Source organism: Neopelma chrysocephalum, unplaced genomic scaffold (assembly GCF_003984885.1).
Source record: "Neopelma chrysocephalum unplaced genomic scaffold, ASM398488v2 Primary Assembly neopelma1_98, whole genome shotgun sequence".
NCBI classification, from domain to species: Eukaryota; Metazoa; Chordata; class Aves; order Passeriformes; family Pipridae; genus Neopelma; species Neopelma chrysocephalum.
This window is the reverse complement of record NW_020897761.1, coordinates 4,080,340-4,102,423: the sequence shown is the minus strand read 5'-3', so window position 1 is coordinate 4,102,423 and position 22,084 is coordinate 4,080,340. Positions and strand designations below refer to the sequence as shown.

Below are 22,084 nucleotides of genomic sequence, written 5' to 3'. Positions count from 1 at the left end.
CCCCATCCCCACTCCCCCCATTATCTCCCCTCCCTACGGTCCATCCCCACTTTCCCATCATCATCCCTATCCCCACAGTCCGGCCCCCATCACCCCCATCCCCGCTGCCCCGTTATCCCGCTCCCCATCCCCGCTGCCCCGTTATCCCCATCCCCGCTGCCCCGTTATCCCGCTCCCCATCCCCTCCCGTTCCCTCCCGGCCCCGCCCCGTTCCCGCCCCTCCTCTCGCGGTGTTGGCGCCCCCTGGCGGCGGGCCGACCCGGGCGGGGCGTGTCCCGGCGCGGCGGAGGAAGCGGGGGCGTTGCGGCTCGAGCCGTGTCCCTCCGCGCGGGCGGGCGCCCAGATCCCTCCGCCGAGCCCGTGGCGGCGGGAGCGGCCGTGGCCATGGCCCGCGGAGCGGGGCCCGCGCTCGCCGCGCTGCTCGCCCTGGTGCTGGCCGTGCTCCGCCGCGCCGAGCCCGCCGCCGGTGAGTGCCGGGGGGCGCGGGGCGGGTGGGGTGTGTGTGTGTGCGCGGGGCGAGGGGCTGCGCGGGGGCGGGGGGGACCGGCCCCGCACCCGCCGGGGATGGGCACCCGCGCCCGGGTGTCGCCGCGCGGGGGTCCGGGACCGCCGGGGGTCGGTGTGCGCGGCGGGCTGAGCGCCCGCGGGAACCGCGCTCCCGTGGGAACGGCGCTCCCGGGGGAGCCGCTCCCCCGCGGCACCCACGCGCGGCGGGAAAGCCGCCCCTGGCTGGCGGAGCGTGGCGGGGATGGATGTGCCACCGCCGCTGCTCCCGGGGAGCTGCGGGGCTGGGCTTTAAAAACGCGGGGAGAAAATGGTTTGCGGCGCCCGGCGCTCCGCATACCTGCGCACCGAGCCTTTGTTGGGGGCATTCCTGCACACACGGAGGGAATCTCTACGTGTCCTCCTCCTCCTCTTTTCAGTCGGTCCAGGCGCGATGAAGCCATGTGTGCACATCTGGGGAAAGCGCCGCTTTTTGTCACTGTTCCCCCTTTCGCGCTGGCGTTTTCAGTATGTTTTATAACTGGGCTGGATCACTGGTCCATAGACATAACTGGTGGGTTCTGGTGGATCTCCTGCTCCTGGAGTAAAGCTTGTGCAGCCTTGCAGCACGTTAGAGCTGTCGAGGACCAGCAGTGACTTCTCATTCCTTCTTTTTACTCCTGAGAGGCTGGATTGCTCTTCAGATGACTTGTGAACAGTGCAGCGATGGGAGAAGGTGTTAGTGGGAGTTGTTTAGGGCATGAGCGACCAAGACAGTGATAATTAGTTTTGTTGTTCGGTATGGTTAGGAGTGGAAATTGTTGTCTGCAGAGCTTTAACCACTTCTGCCGGTTTGGACACAGAGTAGTTGGTCAATCAGTCGATCTGTTTTGACTCTGAAATGGTCATTATTTGTCTCCTGGGAGAAATGTTTTTTTGTTTTTTTTTTTCCAGTAAGCCCCTCTGAAATCTGACTTACTTAGTTTTACTAATATGTTGCAAGAAGATGGTTGGGGTTAAAAAAAGGTGTTTTCCCGAACGTGTTTTGGCCAGGTTTGCTCAAAAGGGGCTGGAAAATGAAAGGGTCTTTCAAGTGTAGGTGTCTTATAGATTCAGAAATACATTTTCTTGCTAGGGTAGAGATATGGTGCACATAACAGTGCAAATAACAGTAGAACTGTTATTTCTGGAAACGGCTTACATGGTAAGATGTAAGATGGCAAAATACTATTTTTGTGAAGACCGAATGTCACGTGCGCTTATTAAAACTACTTTCATACCAGCAATTTACCAGCTTATTGCTGGCCCTACTGGTTCCTTCTCTGATGGGCTGAGAGGAGAAATAGCTGTGGCATCACTTGTTGTCACTTGCCTGGGTATGGACACCTGTAAGGCTGGTTGAGATCTTCCCATTCTCCCAAAGTTTTGTGGGTGAAATCCCTTTCCAGGCTGAAAGTGACTCCTGTTTTTCATGAGATACTGACCTGCATCTTGTTCTTGGGAGTGGGAGCTGTGGCTTGAATTAATGGGAAAGGGAAAGATGAAATCACCGAAAGGGTATGTTCAGGTGCGTATTCAACTGGCTTGATGCTCTTGTGCAAGAAAGGGCAGGTACCTGATGTCAGCCCTCTTGGTCAATAAATAGGAGGCTCCTGGATGCACTAAACGCTATGGTTTGGACTACTCAGCCCTGCCTCATCATGCAAGCCCCATGGTGCAGTAACTTGCTTTTCCAGTTTAGTTTTGCAAAGGGCTGCAGTTGAAGGTGCAGTAAGCTGGGGTGGGGCAGCAACACCTGCGCTTTTGGTGAGGATACTCACCTGATAATTGGCTGTGAAAGATTCCCTTCGCTTCTGATCAGGCAGGAATCCTGGCTGTTAAGCCCACCCTAATTACCCACTGTCCTTAAGTCTTGAGTTCTGCCTCACCAGGCTGCTGTTGCCTGCCAGCCCATGTTTCTAACAGGTTACAATGGATTTTTAATCAGTGCTGCGCTGGCGTGGACTGCAGTTTGAAGTCTTTAGTATTCAAACAGTGAAACTTTGGAGGACTTCAGATAATGCTGACAGCACCGGTCTGCTTGTTATGGATTTGCTTATGGGAGAGCAAGTTGGACTTGATTTTCTGAAGGTGTTACTGTCTATCAAATTTGTTCTTATCAAAGATGCTGATTTAGACTTTCAAAAGGGAACACGATGAGAATCTGGTTAACTCCCATCACTTCCTGCAGGGCATCACTTAGTCAGATTAGAAATACATGAAGATCCTCCTGCTGATGTTCTCAGGACTTGAATCCTTGGGAAAGGAGGACTCACACCCCTGGTGGCATTTGGCATTCGAATATATTATAGTGGATGGGTTGGGTTTTTGTCAGCCTTCACAACTACTTCCCTTTTTTTTTTTTTTTTTATTTGTTGCTGTTGCAATAGGTGGGTGATTCCCTTCAGCAGGCTCTGGTCCTGTCTAGCTTCTCCTGTTTTCAAAACTGGTGTCTGTGCCATGAGAGGGTATGGGTGGCTGGACTTGGAACCCAGGAGAAGGAGTAGGTGGAAAAGCAGCAGCAGGACTCTGGCAGCCTGTTTCTTCTGGACTTAATATCAAAACCAAGCAGTGATGCTTTGTCACTCCAGATGTAACATCGTTTCCTTTAAGTTTGTACTCTTGGCTAATGACTGTTAAGTGGGGAATGGATACAGTGATTATTAATTCTCACTCGTCCTTTGGGATGTGTTCGGGAAATGTTGGAGGAAAAAAGGAGCTTTCCTAAGCATCTGTGTTAAAAAGTCCTTTTGTGGATATATTCTTAGTCTTTATGAATTCACTTTGAAATCATCTTGACAACAGGAGTCAAGGGCTGTCAGTGCCCGCCTAGAAGAAACAGTGCTTACATCGTTCTAAACAGGGTCATCTGAGATCTGCAGAAATAATCGTCCATTCTGTTTAGAAAATAATCTGTTCCTAGGGCACATGTCCTTTTTTTAGACTGCTGTGGCTATGAAAAAAGAGCTTTGTATCTCAAAATGGCACGGGCGTCTGCTGTTTGTTCCGTGCGGCAAGTCTTCATCTTGCTTCTCTGACAACACCCTGGATGGCTGCGGAAGCGCTGCTCAGCACAAGTAGTGGGATAACATTTCTGCACAGGCAAACATGCTTAATGTTCAAATTAATAAAGATTTAGTGCTGGAGAATGACGGAAGACTTTGGAGAAGAGGCGAGCATGGCTCCCGCCTGCCAGATTGCCATGGAAACACCAATACCTCTTCAGCTCTTTAATTACCCTCCCTACATTTTTTTGTTGAAAACTTTTTTTTTTCCCAACTAAGTGCTTTATGTTGCAGTTCTGGATTTTAGGCATTTTGGCTTTGTTTGGAAAACTGAAAATAGAGGAAGGCAGGGAACAGTAGCTGTGTAAGGAGATGGAGAATATGGCGACTGACAGTCTTCAAACTGTGTTATGAGTTCATCCTGAATTCAATACTATTATAATGTGAGCTTTTATCAGTAGTTTTTCAACAGCAACAGTATCACATGAACTGTAGCTGCATCTAACATAAATAAGTCATCCTGTAGCTTCCTGGGCCTGAGACACTGATGACAAAAGACTTCAACTCTATTTGTGAATTTGCATGATGATCCTTAGCTCTGTTCATAGGAGGGCCAATTAGTAGTTTTTATGGTTCCTAGATGTTTGGAGGAGAGATCTGAAACAGATAATGGCAGGGCATGGAGTTTTGTGTGTCTGAGAGAGATGCATGTAGTCAGATTTGCTGTTGGCATTCTTGAATTCAAAAAAATCTGATGAACTTCTGTAGCAGAATTTCTTCTTCTTTACTGGCTGGTTCTTCTGAAAGCCACTTAAATATTCTCTTCTCAAATTTTTTACACTTGTCTATACACATTGGTGAGGGAGACCAGTTTAGATACTGGGGATTTCTCTCCCAAAAAGTATGGGGTGTTGGTTGACTGCCTTCACACTCCTCTGAGCTCTGCTTAGCTTCTTAGCTGATGAGTCTTGTGTTATCCAATCGATTTCAGGCCTTTGTGTGTGAAAACATTGGAGATGTCTTAATCTGATTAAAGCATTTTACTTTACAGACTATTTCCATGCCCTGTAGACAAGCTTTGTCCTTAACTACTGCCCTCTCTCTGTGAAGTGCAAACTGGTCAGCTTGTTTAAATTCCCCAAATGTTAACAGTTTCTAAATCTGAGCTGAGTATCAGGCTTCACCCCTTTTTCACAGTAAGGATTTTTACCAGTTTGCTTCCTTCCCCCTCTATGTGGCTGCCATGGGATGATCTGTTCTTCAGAAAAAAAGAAAAAGCTCTTTTCCTATTTTCAGCTAGCTGCTATTTACTATGGGTTCTTCCCTGGTATTATTTACTATGGGTTCTTCCCTGGTACGTAATCTCACTGGAACTGTAATCTCTTGAGGTTAGTGAATAGTGTAATTAGTCCTTTGTGGTTTTCCTCCAAAATTTTGTTATCTTTTGTGTGTTTTCTCCATATGTGGAGTGCTGCTTACTCCTTACCAGCTTTCTCAGCAGTTGTTTGTGTGGTGCGTGGTGCTGCTGTGGAAGGATTTTGTCCCTTTCTGCACATGGAGGACCTTCCTCCAGAATGTACCTCATGTTTCAGCATTTTCCTTTAACTGCTTTTTTCACGCTCTGTTTTTCCTGAAGGGAATCAGCAGCTGTTTTTTGCTTCCTTGGAATTTGAGACCCCCTCGATTTGTTGTGTAGCTGGTGGCCATGCTGATGGTCGTCCTCTTCAGAGCTGATCCACCTCTGACAAACAACCTTGAGCATGGGATTTTCCATGCATCTTGTGTGGCTGTTGTTTGAGGGCTTCAAATCCTTTTCTCTCCTTTCTCTTAATACATAATGGGTAGCACAGTTGAAATGTCAGGCTGTTTCTCATGAGTTTCAGTCAAGACAGAAAATACACTGTCTACTTAAATGTTCCTGAAACCTATTTTGTCCTTGGTTTTCTTTCTGGTCTTAAATGTGTTTTTAGCCTGACTTTTTTTTGTATGCTCAAGGAGGTTGTTTTCCCTCCTCTCCCATGAGAGGTTTTGAACCTATGGACAAGTTTCAACCACAAATGACAAAGGTCTCGGTTCTGATACTTAATGAAAAATTTATGGACAGAAAGAGGATATAGTGTCCTTCCGAGGAGAAAGCTGAGCTGCTGGTACAGCTATGTTCTCTGCCAGAATATCACTCTCCCCTTATTTGCAGTAAAACCTTTGGTCAGAGCCTGCACCTTCTTAGATGCAGGATAATCAACCACAGAGCTACAGGAAACCAGCTTTATAACGTCTCTTTTTCGCGGCATTGATTGTTTTGGTATTTTTCATTTTTATTTCTGCTTTACTTTTACTGAATTTGTGGGCAAGGAGTTTACTGGCATTACTTTCCTTTTAGTAGTTGTAACAAAGCCCTTTCAGACTTGCTCTGATTATGGATCTGTTTCCCTGTATCAAAGCTCTTTTAAAAGCTGAACTCTGACACAGCTTCTGATCTTAATCCTTCACTATTTCTTTTAATTTTCTAGCCTAGAAAATATCTGAATATATAGTGGGCAGATGAAGTGTGGAAACCAAATCACAACTTCCAGATCATCTTGGCATTGTAAAGAACAATGAGGCAGAAACAAAACTTTTCTTTTTCTCCTAGATTTGCTGTAACTGTCTCTTTAGCCAAAAAAATTAAACCTAGGTAACACTGTGTTCCAGTCAAGTGTGAGCTTTGGATTTGGGTGTTGAGAATCTCAACACTCTCTGTATGTATCTGCAAGTAGCGCTTTCTGCTTGTGCTTGTTTTACAGCAGTGGCTATCTATTTTTCCCTCTGGCCTTGGAAAATTGTTCTAGTAGGATGTTCAATGTCAGTTTAGAGTTTGCATCTCAATGCAGGAACGTGCAGCGTTTGTATGGACTCCAGGTTGGGTTGTATTGCTAACAGTGTTCATCTCGCCTGCGCTTAGAGCCCTTATCTGAGAAATCCTTCAAACTCAGCTGCAATGACTGCCAGAAGTTGGGTACTCCTTTCACAAACGGTGGCCTGCCCAGTTCATGAGAAGCCAGTCTTTCAAAAATCGTGAGGTGTCTTCCCAATAGTCCCTAAAGGGACTGATAAAAATTATGAAGCAATTGAGTACCTGAGAAAGCCATGGGATTTCCCCTTGAAGAGCTGCTGGCGTGCAGGAGCAAGCCTTCCACCACATCAGGGTGTGAGGGCTGGAAACATCACTGCTTGTGCTTGGTCTGGGCTAACCCAGCTTCTGGTGGTCTTGGTGGTTTTGCCAAGCTGTGGCAAGTCCAGAAAACCACCTAACAATTCACCATTTCTGTTTTTGTTAAACGCAGAAAAAAACTGTCAAAATCAACGTGTAGGACTCAAAGCCTTGACAGCGTGCTGGTGCTCTCTGTATATGGCTTTATCTTTTCAAGACAAGGCTGTCTTCTCTCATGCTGTAGGCACCAGAGTATTCCCAGTTAACATAATGAGTGTAGTGAAACAAACTTTTTATGCTGCTGAGGTTGAAGGTAAAGTTCCTGATACTGTTAACTCTTGAGCACAACATGTTAGAGTAGCAGAGAAGTAGCTTTTGAAGTAAGTAGTGTTGAAATGACATGTTTTGCATGCATTGTGAAATTGTGGAAGATATCATGAAATACAGGAAGACAGTGCTTTGTGCAAAGAAATGCTAATTTTACTGTGAGAACTGTAGTTTTTGATTTCCCTTGTGATTTCTTTTTTTTTTTAAAGAAATCACGTGGCTCTTTAATACTCATTTTAATATAGAATATGGTTACATTTACATTCACTTCAGCTTTAGTTGCATTTCAGAATATTTATTTTCAACCTATTTTAGTCCAAAGCTGAAAATATTTTGTGCTTTTTCTTAGTGTCTTTCACTTCTGAGTTACTATAGACAAAATATATATTTAAAAATTTATTGCCCCATTGTCTCTGTTAAAGAATTGTAAGGGCTGGTAGTAGTTTAATGACCTGCTAAACAGCAGTTCAAGGTGGTAATAATTTGTCAAAAACCTGGGCAAAAAATTAATCATTACTTTGCTAAATCCTCTCTGGTGTGTCTGTATTTGGCCTAGGAAGCCAAACTGGAATCACTGATTTGGATCCTCACTGTGACCCCGAAAGCCATCAGCCTCTTGTTCCCCTCCGTGCAGTTGTGCTGGGAGGTGTTTTTGGCCAAGTGCTAGTTAAGCTTTTACTATGTGGGTTACAAAATCAACTGGCTGCTCAGTTCTCACTGGGGACGCGGGTACTCGACGAGATTACAAAATTGTGTTTGAAAGATTGAGCACAAAAGAAATAATCCTCTGAGTATTTGCTTCACTGGCTTGATTGGTGTGAAAAGAATGAAAATTCAAGGTAGTGAGATGAGAATACCAAGCCTGCTTCCCCTCGTGGTTCTCTGAAATGTGGGAAGGCTTGCTTTAACCCTCCTCCATTTCCCTGGAGTAGCATGGGTGGTGGGAGTTGTCGGAATCATTACACTTTCTCTTGGACACAGTGCAGTTTCTCTTGGACATAGTGTAACCGAGCTCTGCTAACTGGAGCTAATCTTCACTGTGAAAACAAGCTGCTGCAGTGTTAGACAGCAGCAGATGAAGTTGGGAGTCAAAGCCGGGTGGATGTTGCCGTTAAATGGGATAAAAATTGTCAGACAGGTGCAAATCAGCGTAAGTGTTCTTGCCCTCTGTGGGAGGGAATGCCGTGCAAAATCCGTGTTAATATTTCGGTCGCTTAGTTACCCTGACCTCAGGGGTTATCTGAAAGGGGCTCAGAGTGGAATTTTGTTCATTTCCTGAGAGCTCTGCAGAAGCAGCGCCATCCAAGTGCCCCTTTTTCAGAACTCAAGTTAACAGCAATAAGCATACTTGTATTGTGGGAAACACTGATAATTTTCCTGGGGAACTGAGTTTAATTTAACTGTATTCTCTTTAGGGATTGCAAGCATGAAACGTTCCTATAGTGCCTCGTAGTGTGTGTGACCTGTTTATGTGCTCCAGGGTTATTGAGAAATAACACTTCAAGCTCTGGACAGCAGAACTAAAGTCTGTTCCAAGTTGTCCAATTGCTGGACTGAATTTGGGCTAGTTGCAGGGAGAGCTTAGTGGGACTGGTGTGTTAACTCTTCTGTTTCTGAATCCCATTCCTTAGGTCATCAGTGTATCAACTTCAGTGGTGGTTTGGAACAGTTTTCCCTGGGGCCCCTTACTGAATTTGTATTGGAAATTTAATACCTCTTGGGGAAAGGAAAACCATCCTTAAAAAAAAGGGGGGGGGCAATCTACCGTACAGCAGCTGGCAGTTTAGGTGGTTGGGTATTATTTTTGCCTGTAGGTGCCTTTAATTAAGATTGTTGAAATGCTTTCCCAAATACAAAAAGGTTGTGGAAATGAGGTCCATAAAAGCATGGAATTGTTTGAGTTTGGGAACCAGGAAACAGCATCGGAGGCTGGGAAGAGCTTGTGACTTCTTAGTATGGGGATAAGTTTGGGATAGAACCCAGATGATCTGGTTCCAGGAGCTTTTATCTGCTGGTTTGGTGCTATTCAAATGGCAGGCTGTGATCTAGGTGGACTAGCTAAATTTTTGTGGTTCCAGAGTGCCCTCTGCTCCTGCAGGGTTTCATAATTCTCACCCTTCTGGTCACTTCAGAAATAGGCACAGAGTGCTGCTTCAGGTCCCTGTGATTGAGCACTTGCCAGAGCCGGAGCTGGTGTGTTGGTTCCATCAGGACAGACTTCACTAGAGCTTCCAGTAGATTTGGATAAAAATTGAGCAGCCCTGAATGGTATCATACTTAATGCCTCTTTTAAAACATAGCAGTGACAACACTGAGTTTGAGTTAGAGCATCTCCTCCTTAGAAATACCAAATTCTTTGCCGGAAGTCGTTAACAGCTCTGATGTTTTCGCTTGCTCTCAAACACAATTCTGTCTGAAATCAGAATACCACAACAGTAGATGTTGTAGAAAACTCTGGATTGCTAGAGATGTTTGGCAGGTGAGCTCATGAGGGACGGATGGCCCTGTTTCAGTGCAAAGTGTCCTTAGAGATAGTAAAAAAGAAGAAAAGAGTTTGAGACAAAATATTCTGTAAGAAGGCTTGGGGGTACTTGCCTCTTATTTCAGAGACTTTCAGTCCAGAATTTTGATCAGAAAGTAGTAACTGAGGACATTTAACCCAAAATATGCAGGTGCTGACATGAATGCCTTTGTAGCTTGCTGAAATTACTGAGTGCTTTGCTTTGAAAATCTGCCTAACAGAAATTCTGGAAAGATTTGGTTGCCTGATGAACAAATCTGTATTTGATTCTTCTTTCAGTCTGGCTCTTTTGATGCTGCCAGAGATGAAATTAAACTATGTGATAGTGTCTTTGTTTTTGTTCCAGTCCTATAAAATTTTCATTTGCCCAAATATGCTAATGAAGCTTTGACTTGACACATATTGTGGTTACTGATTTGACTATTTTCTTCTCTTTCAGCTTTGCAGTGTATGGATGATTCCAAGCCATGTGTTAATGAGGGAAAGTGCATTTCATATCAAAATGGTACAGGATATTGCAAGTAAGTTGGTTTCATTTCTAATCCATTTAATTACCAATCTTTCATTCAGGGTCCTACTAGAAAGGAAATGTGAATTCTTAAGATTTTCTTACTGGTTGCTTTCAGCATAAGTTTTAGGACTGTTGATGTTTCTTGATAATGTGTTACTTCTTGTCTTCTAGCTTTTTGTAATGTAAGAAATCTGGAATTCTTGGGTTTGGATCTTGTCAGTAGGATTTCTTTGCATTAAATGAGGAACTGAGGCCAAATCAATCATAGAGGTAAACTCTGTACCTTGTTTCCAGGCCCACAAGTTAAGTTGAAACTTGCTCTTCATCTTTTAGCCTGCCTTACTTTTTGGAGCTTCAGCCCCAGTTTGAATATTTTTTGCGGTTTTTCAGAACTATTCTGCACTTTGAAGCATCTCAGTTCCCTTCTACATGCTTAAGTGCAGGTAATATCTGGGAGTTGCAAAAACAAACCAACAAAACAATCCAAACAAACATCCTTGTTTGTTTTTATAATGTAATTGATTTTGATAAATGTTGACACCCATCTTCAGTGGTGCCTTCACTTTGCTGCTGCATGGAAAACTCATCAGCAGAAGCTTTGATAGGGTGTGTGATGTCTGGACAATGATATCACATCTGTTTAAATGTAGTTCACCTTTCAAACTGCACTATTTGGATTTTGGTTTCTTTTTTTTTAATGAAGGGATATTTTGTTGAAAGATGTATCCTCCTTGATTGGCAGGTTTAATTTACTATGTCTGCAGTAAACTGATTCTCTTTGAAACAGTGTTTACTTCATCAGTGCAAGTTATGTAATTTTCTAGCGTTCTAAATCACTATCTTAATGCCAGAATTCTTTAAATATTAGTGAGTTTTGTCTTATTGATTCAGCCTAGCTAACACACAGTTCTGCTCTTTACCGTTCTTTACACATCCATCTTCCCTAGCCACAACCTTTAGTTCTCTATTAATGTGGTACATAAAACTCTATATACTTAAATTGCACCTGTGACACACAAAGGGGAAATCATAATCTAATTTGAGGTTCTTCTCAGTTTCAAATCAATACCTGATGTGCTGAAAGGCCACAGAAAAGCAAATATGTGACTTGTTATTCCGTGTAAGTTTCTTTTAAAATTTCCAACTCCTACTGCTTCCTGGTCTTTTCCTTTCCACGGCTTTGTATTGATGTCGGCTGAAACGAGCTGCCCTTCTGAAAAGAAAGCTGGAACTTTTCCTACTTTACGCTTGTATTTTGAGACTGAAACAAGAAATAGTGTGACGTTAGTAGGTCTTTCTGATGTGTACTTAAGCATGGTAGTTGGAAGCCAAAGAATGTAGGTCACAAGGAAGGTAATAAGACTGGTGTTGATGTTGGTGCTGCTTGTACCTTCCTAAGGATGTTTTCTTCAACTTGCATGTTTCTCTTAACCATGTCCTAACAATTGTTTTTTTAATAGTCTAAGTTTGTTCAGCTGATTAACTTCTGTTCACTATTTGTAGTGCAGTCCAGATCTTGACACATTTCCCTCATTACAGTGGCAGCTTTGACCACTCTACATTTTTTAGTGCATAGAGTTATTTATAATTCTAATGTTGCCTTCCTCCTTCTTGTGCAGAGTGTTCTTGCAGGTTTTAAGCCAACCCCTCCTTCAAGTAGCAGCTCAGTTCCTTTGCAGGTGCCAGAGTGATTGGAAAGGCCAATAGAGGACTGCATACAGAGATTAGTATGTGTCTGGTTTGTTTTTTTTTTTGGTTGTGGCTCAAGAACTCTTTTTGCAGAAAGGAAGGAAAGAAGTAGCAAAACCCACCTCAGTTGTGGAGTCTCTACCTTTAGCAGCCTGATTCTTAGCATCCTGTTTTGGTTTTAACTTTTTTTTTCTTTCCTGCACTATGAGGAACTCTGAATAGGGGAACTTTCAATCTGGTTTAGTACGACTTTCTGAATTTTTGATGGCTGTAAGAGTATAAATGTTTTTGCTCAGGAGACTGAATTTATTATTAAAACAAGCAGCTTGGCTTCTGGCTCTGCAGGATCACTCAATGATTAGCAACATCTCCACCCCTTCCACTTTTTTCAAGTTATCTACAGTACTTCCTCTGCTGAGCAATAAGTTGTAACAGGCTCTCTTCCTCTTTCTGTGTCTCCTCTCAGCCGAGCTGTTTGTTGTAGTGTGTGGTCAGGCCATCCAGTCAATCTTACTGTCTGTAAGAATCAAGCGAATGGCTGAGGGAGAACCTGCATCAGCAGAAATCAAATGTCATAAGACATGAGTAAGCACTGATAACAAAGCACCTAGTCTAGATATTTGGCCCAGCAGCTAATGGCAGCTTAGTGCTTAAACAGCTTTCTTTATCCGAAAATCCTGTAGCATCAACTCTATTAAAAAAAAAAAAAAAAGCTGGTTTTCTACTAAGAAACCTTTATTATGGTGTATCTGGCATCTGTTATGGGAACAGTGATTGTGACCCTTGTAAGGAAGCAGGGGTTGGATCTTTATCAGATTGCTCTTGTGAGCGCCCTTTAAGTAGCTCCGTTCCCTTGGTGACGCTGCTGGCCTATGGCTGTCGTTCCGTGGCACTGTTTGATAGAGTTCCTGACCTCTTCTGACCTTGATTTTATATTTAGAAAATTACACATTCCTGCGTTTGCATCTTCCAAGGCCAGATTTTTTTGTGTGAGAGCTCTTTCTATGCTCATTCAGCCACCAGCATGGTGAAGGTGCAGGCCTTATTCCAAGGAATATGCCTGTATCTGCAGCAACGTTGTAGAGGGCACCCATCCTTCCAAGCTTTTTAAGTCCTGCTTTGATGAAAAACAGTTTCAGTTCAGTTTGGAGTTTGGCTTTGCATTGCACTGTGATGGGTTTTTGTTGTTGTGATGGTGGCTTTTTTTTTTCCCCTCAAAGCATCTCCAGGCAGCCTTTTGCACACTGAGGTGTCAAACACGAAGGAGTCTTCTGGCATCCTTTCATATCCAGCAGAGAAGTGGGATAATGGTTCCTTGTTGCTTAACACTAATTGTGAACATCACAGGAAAACTGTTTCTCGTCTTCCTTGCTGCTGGATGACTGGGGAAGCAGTAGTAGGAAGAGTCTGTGGGATAGTACTGTGAACTTGCAGTGTTTCTGCAGTTGCAGCGGGCTGGGAAGGAAGGTGTGGGTACAAGGAGCTGCTTCAAGGACAAGCTAAGCAGAGATTTTCGCATCTCTGGCTGCTGTTTTCTGAGCGTAAGGGTCTGCTCTGCTCTGCAGGTGGATGCAGGATTGAGTAGTCCCTCTGTGCTTGGAGTGGGGCTGGGCCCTAAAGGATAGAGCTTCTTAACTGATTTCTCCATGTTTGACAGCTGTGGCCTCTCCCGACTTCCCGCCCCAGTGACAGGGAGCAGAAGCAAGACTGTGCCAGGGAGAGAAGCAGAAGTGGGAAGGGAGTTGACATAGGGGTGCTCCAAGGTTTAGGGAGGAAACTGGGCCTTGCTACTTCTCATGCTTGGCAGGCTTTGAAGATTGAATTTTTGACCTTAGGACTGTTGCAATTCATGTGTCCAGAAGGGATAGCCATAGCCCTGTATGAAACCAGGTACTGCTCTAACACTAAGGTCTTTTGTTAATCCTCATGGTGTAAAAAAACCTCACAGCTGTGCTTAGTCAAATGGGGAGACTGAGGTGCTGAAAGCACAGTCTCCTTCAGCACATCCTTTCATGCCCCAAGCTGTCAGGGTTTGTGCAGCTTTGTGTGCTCCTCTCTCTTCAGCAAGCAGCGTTTTTTTCACCAGGTGCAGAACTTTGTGTACCTTTTACATTGCATGATAGAGTTTTTACCTCTTATCTGCAGACTGGCAACAGGAGGACCTCAAAAAATGCTAAACTCAACTCAGCAATGGCATGGCAATAAGGGGCTTCTATCCCACTTCTAACCATCAGTAATTCCGACACCCCTGCCAGGTTTTTTCCTACCTTTCCTTCCAGCTAGATCTTCATAAATTAATTTTAGCTTGGATTTAAGAGGACTTCTGGGGCTGAAGGCAAGATCCTAGACTGCAGCACTGCTTCTGAGACTGCAGCTGATATCATCTTCTTAGGATCTGTCTCATGAGACTAATCACTCCTAGACCAGTGAATGGGGAATACCCATAGGAGACCTTGTAGCAGGATGAGGTCTGAGAGTTTTCCAGAAGAGGCTAAATGCAGAAGTTGAAAAGTTGTCCCTTTCTGAGAATGATCTGCCCTTTTCTGTTTCCTTCTGTCTCCTTTCAGAAGCTAAAGGAGACCCTTGAGACCAGGTCAGAGGAAAAAGGGGAGGGTACACACACTGTTAGCTTCAATTCTGGGAACAGAATTGTGACTTCAGTCACTCGGTCAAAATTTTCTATTGTGCAGACCAAAAGCTGTTCAGTGCTCTGATGGGCAGAAAAAGCTGAACTAAACCTTGCCTGTTCAGACTGTGGCTGGTCTTGCTCCTCGGAGCACCGTGGAGTGGAACGCTGGAGAGGCGCTTTCTGTGCACGAGGAACAATAGCTGTGTGGTGCTTTAAACGCAGAGCAGAGAGGCCGTCCCATCCCACAGTTTGCATTCAAAGTATGACGCATAAAAGGGTGCCTTGAGACATGGGAAGGAGCCTTTGTAAAGCTAACCAGAGAATCCTGTTCTCCCTCCTGAGAGGAGGTGTAGGTGTGGGAGTCAGAACCTGGGAGCCAGAGGGAAGTCTGGTTAAAATCTGTAACAAAATAGCTGAGACCCTTCTCACATTAGTCATCAGACTGCATTTTTTTTCTTCCCTCTCTGTTGAAGCATCTTCCAGTCAAAGAGAAGGGAGTACTGGGTTGAGGGGGGGAGAAGCAAGTCTACTAGGAAATTCTTCCCTTCGCTTTTTTAAATGAAAACCATCTGCTTCCTTCTGTACATCTCCAGATGATATCATGGGCCTGAGTAGAAAACTCCCATGAAAATCAAACATCTGGAAGTCTGGTTAAAATTGTCTATAAGGTGCATTTGAAGAGACTGTCTTGTGAATGTGCCCAGGCAAATATAGTACGGCAGATGAGGAAGTTTTTCCAACAGACCAGACATACTTTCCAGAAGTCTGTTGAGAGCAGGAGAGAACTAAGTTTTGGAAGGTAACTTCAATGTGGTTTTGTGGCAGAAGAGCCAAAAGTGCAGCTTTTGTGAATCTTTTACTTTCACTTGCAGCATTAGGTTGTTAGAGTGAATGCAGCTCTGTGGATTTGTGGATACTTCAAACTGGGATAAATACCTTCGTTTTGTTTTTACGTCTCTTGTTTAGCTCCATGAGAGCCTGAACTAAGGCAAATGCAGGCTGGAGCTGAAAAGGAGGAGGGGAAAAAAAAAAGGCTGAGCTCTAAAGTATTTGTGCTGGAAAGTAGCCCAGAGAGAGTAAAGGAGAAGCTTTAATTAGAAGCAGCTGCATAGCTGATGCAGCCCACAGGACATTTTCCCATTTCAAACTCTCTAGCTTTCAGAAATCATGATTTGAATTAAGTTGTATGTGAAATTTGTTCTTAAAAGATTAAATTCCTGTTGAAGTAGGTTAAGAGACCTCATGTGCTTCCAGAAAGTGCCAGAACAAACTTCATCTTCCTGTTTCTTTTTCTGAGTGTTAGATGGAAAACTGAGGAGAAACAGTGGCTTTTATTTGGAAAAGATTTGGTTTCCTGTTCTGAGCATGTCATTTGGAGCTGACACAAGCTGCTACAATTTTAAGCTGCTCTGTAGACAAGTGGCTTTTTTTTTTCCTCTCCTAAAGGGAACTTGAAAGAGTAGGATGGGATGAGAGCAGAGCAAGGGTGGTGGGAAGCTGGAGTTGCTGTTGAGTTTAATCATATCCTTTAAAAAAGTCTGGACTTAGACTGCACATTTGCAGTGTTTGCCTCTATTTTTAGCGAAACAATGTGGTGCCCAATGAATCCCCCATGAATCTGGGGCAAATATTTGCAGTTTTGTCTACACCAACATTTAGAACTAAATTACTACTATTTGTGCCTAGAAATGTTGATGACAGGAGACATGGTTGAAAATCTGGACTGTAGGTTTTTTGTTCTGTAACATTCAAAAAGGCTTGCACTGAATTGCTGGAGGGGAAAGTTGCATAACTGTGTGACCAAGGACTTCTCCAGGGGGAGAGCAAAATGGTGGGTACAAGGGCTGTGTGTACCTGACCTACCATCTTTCCACAGGCAGGCACGTTCCCTCTGGCACAGTCTGTAAGGCTTTGTCCTTCCAAATATAAAGAGCTGAAGTTAAAAGAGCTTTTGCTGTTCCCTGCTGGAGCTTTCCCTCATGTTTTTCTGATTAGCCTCAGAAGATACCAGAACAAGCCTGGTCTTGGAGCGCTCTTCAACTTTGTACCAGAACATTTGTGTACAAAATGCTGGGCTGTTTGTGGGTGATGGTTGTGTTGTCTCAGAGCACAGATCTCAGCTTTCCTTTTAAATTGTACCAGCAATATTCTTAATCAGTGTTGTCTAGGAGCAACAGTTAAATGCACCTTCCAGCATCCCTGAGTGTTGGTGGGTGGGAGAGGAGACATATTTTGGTGGTTTGTTTGCTTCTGGACAAAACATGAAATGTTCTTCTAGACTTTCTGGTTTGCTTTACAGTCTTTCAATGAAAAATCACTTTAGGACTTGACTTCTAGGTGTGTTTTGGTTTATTTTGTAGTTGTTGGTGGAGTGGGTGGTGTTGGAGTAGCTTCTGTGCCTGATGAGATGGCCTAGTTGGGGTTCTGTGAAGTTCTGGTTTGTTGCTCGCTCTTTCATGATAAAGAGAACTACAAGTGCATGTCCTGTGCCTGTGGCCTTTAGTCTGAGGAGCTTGGTGCACTGCTGACACTGAGGACTGCTTAGCTGCCCAAATCCCCCATCACTGATGGTGGTAAAACCAGAAGGAATCCCTATGACCAAATCTTGTAAGACTTCTGGGACTGAAGTTCAGTTTGTCTTTACACAATTGCTGGCTGCGTATATAGATGTCCAGAGACATGATTTAAGCGTGGTTACCCAGACGGTCTCTGAGCAGAGCCAGCCAGTGCACCGTGTGCAGGCTTGAATGCCGTGGGAGTCGAGCAGTCCTCCAGCTTCTGGCACCGCCGTCCTTGCTGGGTGCCAGATTTCTCTGTGATTGAGCTCCTGCAAAGCTGTGCTGTAGCCCGCTGGCTTTTGGACTGATTTCCAACCTGAATCGAGGAGGGATTTGGGATGTTAAAGGAAGCCTATAGAACTGCCGTGGCTTAGGCCCAGAATACCCGAAGCCTCTTGTGTGATGTGGCTGCAGCTCGCGCTGACCGACAGCCTTCGGCTGTTGCACCGAGGGTGGCACAAGAGGCAGAAGATACTCTGCATTGGTATTGTCTCAGGATTTGCTTTCTGTAGCTTCATTAATCCTGCCTTGCCTTGCAAAATCTCTTCTTTCATGTCTGTTCTTGGGTATGAAGTTGAAAGTATTAAGATACGGTGAAAGGAGCCTAATTTGGGTGTGGGCAATGGTGAATTACAATTACGCACATCTATTATGTGACTTTCCTGCTTTACACATATGGCTAAAGCTAGTTAATAAATTTTAACATGAGAAAAAACAGTTGTGGTCATCTAGTAATGACCCCTTGCATAACTTGGATAATAACCTCTCTGAACAGCTTTGTTTGAACTAGCGTGCATACTCTTCCTGAAACAGCCAATCCTGGTGTTCTTTTAAACAAGCATGAGTGATGGAGAAATTCCACTGCAACCTTAAATGCGTTGTTCCAGTTGTTTCTCTCTGCTGCTGAGAGACTGCCTGTGTCTAAAGATATTACCCTATTCCTAATTTGAATTCATCTAGCTTCAACTTTTAAATGCTCATGTCTGTTATCTCCTGTGCTTCTAAATTGAGAATTATTGTTAAATCTGAGTTTTTGTAGGTACTTGGAGCTTTTGGTTAACTGTCTTATTCCTTTTTCCCTTTGATAAATAGATTGAGCCACCTGAGCTTTTCATCGTGGCCAGTTTTCTATTAACCATTACTATTGGCTTCTTTGAATTCACTTCAGCTCTTCCTTCTTAAAGAGCAAACATCAAAACTCATGTCATGGTTGTGCCAAGCATTTATCAGGTGTAGCATAATCTCATTTATTCCTACTTTGATATTTGCTGTTTGTCCATGTAAAGTATTCCTGGCCAAATGTCTCACTAGGAATTCACTTCTGTCTGACTGTTAGGACCCTCCAGAGCAAGTATGCCATTCCCAGGTCAGTCTCCTGTTTTGGGAGGGTTGCTGTATGTTTTGTTTCTAGATGTGTGACTTAGCAGTTCTAAAGTGCATTTTGGGTGCTGACTGCCTTGTTAAGCTGTTCATCTTACTGTGGTCTATCAAGAATTTGTCTTCTCTCTTACCTGCGCATTTGACCAGCATTGAGGTTTTCTGTTGTTAATCATAGATAGGTGTGTTGAACAGCATAGGAACAAAGGCAGATCCCTGTAGGATTCTGTTTAAAACGCAGCTTTGTGACCATACTTTGATTTTTCAGCTGAACTGTAAAGCCTATCCAGTTAGGTATGGTGTTTTGTTGTGGTGGGGTTTTTTTAGTGTTGCTTGTTGTTTGGTTGGTTTGGGGTTTTTTTCCCCTTCCAATCAACCATACACTCTTAAGTGCTTGAGAAAAAGGGAGCCTTTCTGCTGATACATTCCCGTGTGAGGACTAACTCGAGACTTCGTGTATTTCTTGCAGTTGCAATCTCCTCCCTTTAGGTTTGAGTAACTCATTGATTTAATAATTGCACCTCTCCTGATCTGGAACAAAGCATATCTAATGCTCACCTCTGACTTTTTTTTAAAGTGAAATACATGTTCTTCCAGGCTGTGTGTATCTTGAGTTACTCACCAGTTAAAACATGTAGCTGTGCACTATAGAAAAAGCTGCAAGTGGACAGTCCTGTATGTTAGATGTTATTTTTATGCAGCTTTCTGCTACCTGAAAGAAGCAAATGGGACTGTGGGTGACACAGAGGTGGGCTTTGCAGGCTTATTTGCCTGCATCCTTTATCTCTGGAAGTTAAATGGAAAATCTGTGGTACAAAGGCCGGCTAAAAGATGGATTACAGCTGACAAGTGTAGTCAGACTGTATTGACATAAGTTTAGGTTAGAGAGAAATAACTGCAATTATTCTGCAGTCGGAGATCTTTGTATAAAATATTGCCCTGGTTGTAGATAGTGTGTGTGTACTGGTTTTTCTGTGGGAGACAGAGGAACAATGACCTTGTCGTTAGGGTACTAGCCAGGGGCGTGGGAGACCTGACTGCAGTGCTTGTGTTGCTATTTGAGTGCAGGCTTCAGCATGTCACAGTCCCAGATGCACTTATCAACATGAGGATAACAGTATATTCCTGTCTCACGGGAGCGTTGTGGAGAAAGATCTGCTACAGATCTTCAGGCCCCAAGACACTGCATTTCTACAATGTTTATAAATATTGTGAAAGATGGATAATACCTGGTGTTAATACCTATTATACTGCTTGATTTTGTTCTAGAAAAGGATGCTTGTTAGAATGGGAGTAGGTACAAGGAGTTGTTATTCGGCAACTCTTTAACACTTGGGCTTTTACTGAAGTTTTGGAGGGAAGTGCAAGAACGAAGTTCTGCATTTGATATAACTCTGAATGTGGTGCTTATTTATTTTGTAACCAGCGATTTCACAACTTAAGTTTAAGTTTTCAGTGATCTCATTTGAGACAGTCCCACAGGAAGTCCCTGTTACATCTGTGATGTTATTGTTTAGGTTTGTTAGTGTTACTGTTAATTATGGCAAGTTTTCAAGACTTTCGGTGGCCACGGAACTTCCATTCCTGAAATCTTCCCAGGACAACAAGGCTTCAGGTGAGTGTGCTGCAATTCATTTCTTCTCTGTTGCAGGTGTCGAGAAGGCTTTCTTGGAGACTACTGTCAGTACAGAAACCCTTGTGAGAGCAATACCTGTAAGAACGGGGGAACTTGTGAAGTTGCCTCTCTGATAGGAAAGCCTACCTGCAAGTGTGCTCCAGGATTCACGGGAGAGGACTGTCAGTACTCAGAATCACACCTCTGCTACGTGTCCCAGCCCTGCCTGAATGGAGGAACTTGTCATCCCCTCGGCCAGGAAACGTACGAGTGTGTCTGTCCTCCAGGTTACACAGGTGGGCTTCTGCATTTGTACCTCCAGACTCCCTCCTTTGTGAATTGCTTCATCCTGGAATGTTCTGGGGCAGTAGTAATATGCTCTCAAATTTTCTAACTCCAGCATAAAAAATGAGAGGAAGTCTAAATGACTACATGACCAAAAAAAGCAAAGGGGAATAGGGACTCAAACTCCCTACCCTTTACACGTCAGCAGAAAAACATTTGGATCTTGTAGGGTCGTCCATGTGGGAAAAGTGAGTGCAGAAGCTACTCTGGAGTGGCTGTTACACTTTGAATTCAGAATCTAGTTTCTAGGGAAAAAAGACAGCAAATTTGGCCAGCAAAGGCTTTCTGTGGGAAAACTATAATTGGATGCCTGAGGGGAGAAGCATGGAAACTTAGTCTTTTCACTCTTGAAGGGCATGTAGAAGAAGAGTGACTGTCAGTGTATAGTATGATTTCAGGTCATGGGTTATTTTTATAAATCACAACATTCTATATCTTGCTGCTACCCTGTAAATGACTTCATACTGTAACCACAAATGAATTTTCGTTTCATATGTAATACTGTAAAATGCAGACATCAGGTTTCCTGTAATAATGCAAAGATTTAATACACTGATAATTTTGAGGTAGCATGAAAAAAGTACTATTTTCCACAGAAATAACGTTCTGTTAATCTGTCTCGGTTCCCTACAGGAAGGGATTGCCAGTGGATTGATGCCTGCACATCTCAGCCTTGTGCCAATGGAAGTACATGTACTGTGTCTGGAAATAAGTTCTCCTGCATCTGTCTGCCGGGCTACACTGGCCCCAAGTGTGAGATAGATGTGAATGAGTGTGCCACACCAGGGCTTTGCCAGCATGGTGGGACCTGTGTCAATTTGCCCGGTTCCTACCGCTGCCAGTGCAAGCCAGGCTACACAGGGCACCGCTGCGAGAGCGTGTATGTGCCCTGCTCCCCGTCACCCTGCATGAACGGAGGGACGTGTCATCAAACAAGTGACTTCACCTTCGAGTGCAACTGCCTACCAGGTAAATGCTTCGGGGTGCTTGGCTTTCTAGTCTTGTCTCTGCGCTCCTGTCTGTGTTCTTCCGAAAGCTTCTCTTGGAGTTTCTGTGTGGTGTGTCTGTAGTGGAAGGTAGAAGGGAGAGAAAGCTCAGCAAGGCGGGAAGCTCTGCTGGGATGTTAATTTCTGAGTGTTGGAATTTCGTGATGTGGAAAGGAAGGAAAGGGAAGGCGGCTGGAAATGGCAAATTTACTTGGAACCTGATTAGAGGTAGAGAATCAAATAGGTAAGAACTATGAGGTAGATTCAAGGAGGTTAGGATGGTATCTCCTAATGCCTATTTGGAATGCAAAATGCCAATAACACAAGCCTCTATAAATACACAGTTTTGTGTCAGTAAAGGCCACAGTTAACTTCAGTGCTTGAATGAATGTGTATCTTTCTCCTTCTCTGTCTTTACCCCTAAAACACATTAAGTTCTATTATCTTCCTTTTTTTCTTCTCCAGTTCCTCCAAATCTAACAAGATATTATTTCCAACTCACCACACCTTTTTTGTCTCCAAATAAATGATGACTGCTTGCTTTCTGATGCTGTTAGCTGCCCTGAGTTCATCCACAGCAGGGATGATGTGCTTGCTCAGGATCACGGGCGGTGTTGGTTTTGTGTGTCAAGCTGGGCTCTGGTCACCAAGGCACCCGTCTCTACATGTGACCTTATGTCACCTGCTTGAGGCCCTGGTGGTCTCGTCCCTCTTGCTCCCTATCCACTTGTCATACTCGACCACAGAGCAGTACTAGTCGTCTTTGCATATCAGAGTATTTTTAGGCTGATATTTTTTTACTGAGTAAT

At 43.9% G+C, this 22,084-nt stretch overlaps 1 protein-coding gene across 1 annotated transcript in view; it reads left to right on the top strand.

Moving 5' to 3' along the window:
- Nucleotides 1-384: 384 nt before the first annotated feature.
- NOTCH2 (notch receptor 2) overlaps nt 385-22,084 on the top strand; it is an 84,972-nt gene continuing 63,272 nt past the window's right edge. The window contains exons 1-4 of the mRNA XM_027694595.1: nt 385-466; nt 10,005-10,086; nt 19,981-20,240; nt 20,923-21,258. Of these exons, the coding sequence (XP_027550396.1) occupies nt 385-466; nt 10,005-10,086; nt 19,981-20,240; nt 20,923-21,258 (760 nt within the window). The remainder of the gene's footprint in view (nt 467-10,004; nt 10,087-19,980; nt 20,241-20,922; nt 21,259-22,084) is intronic.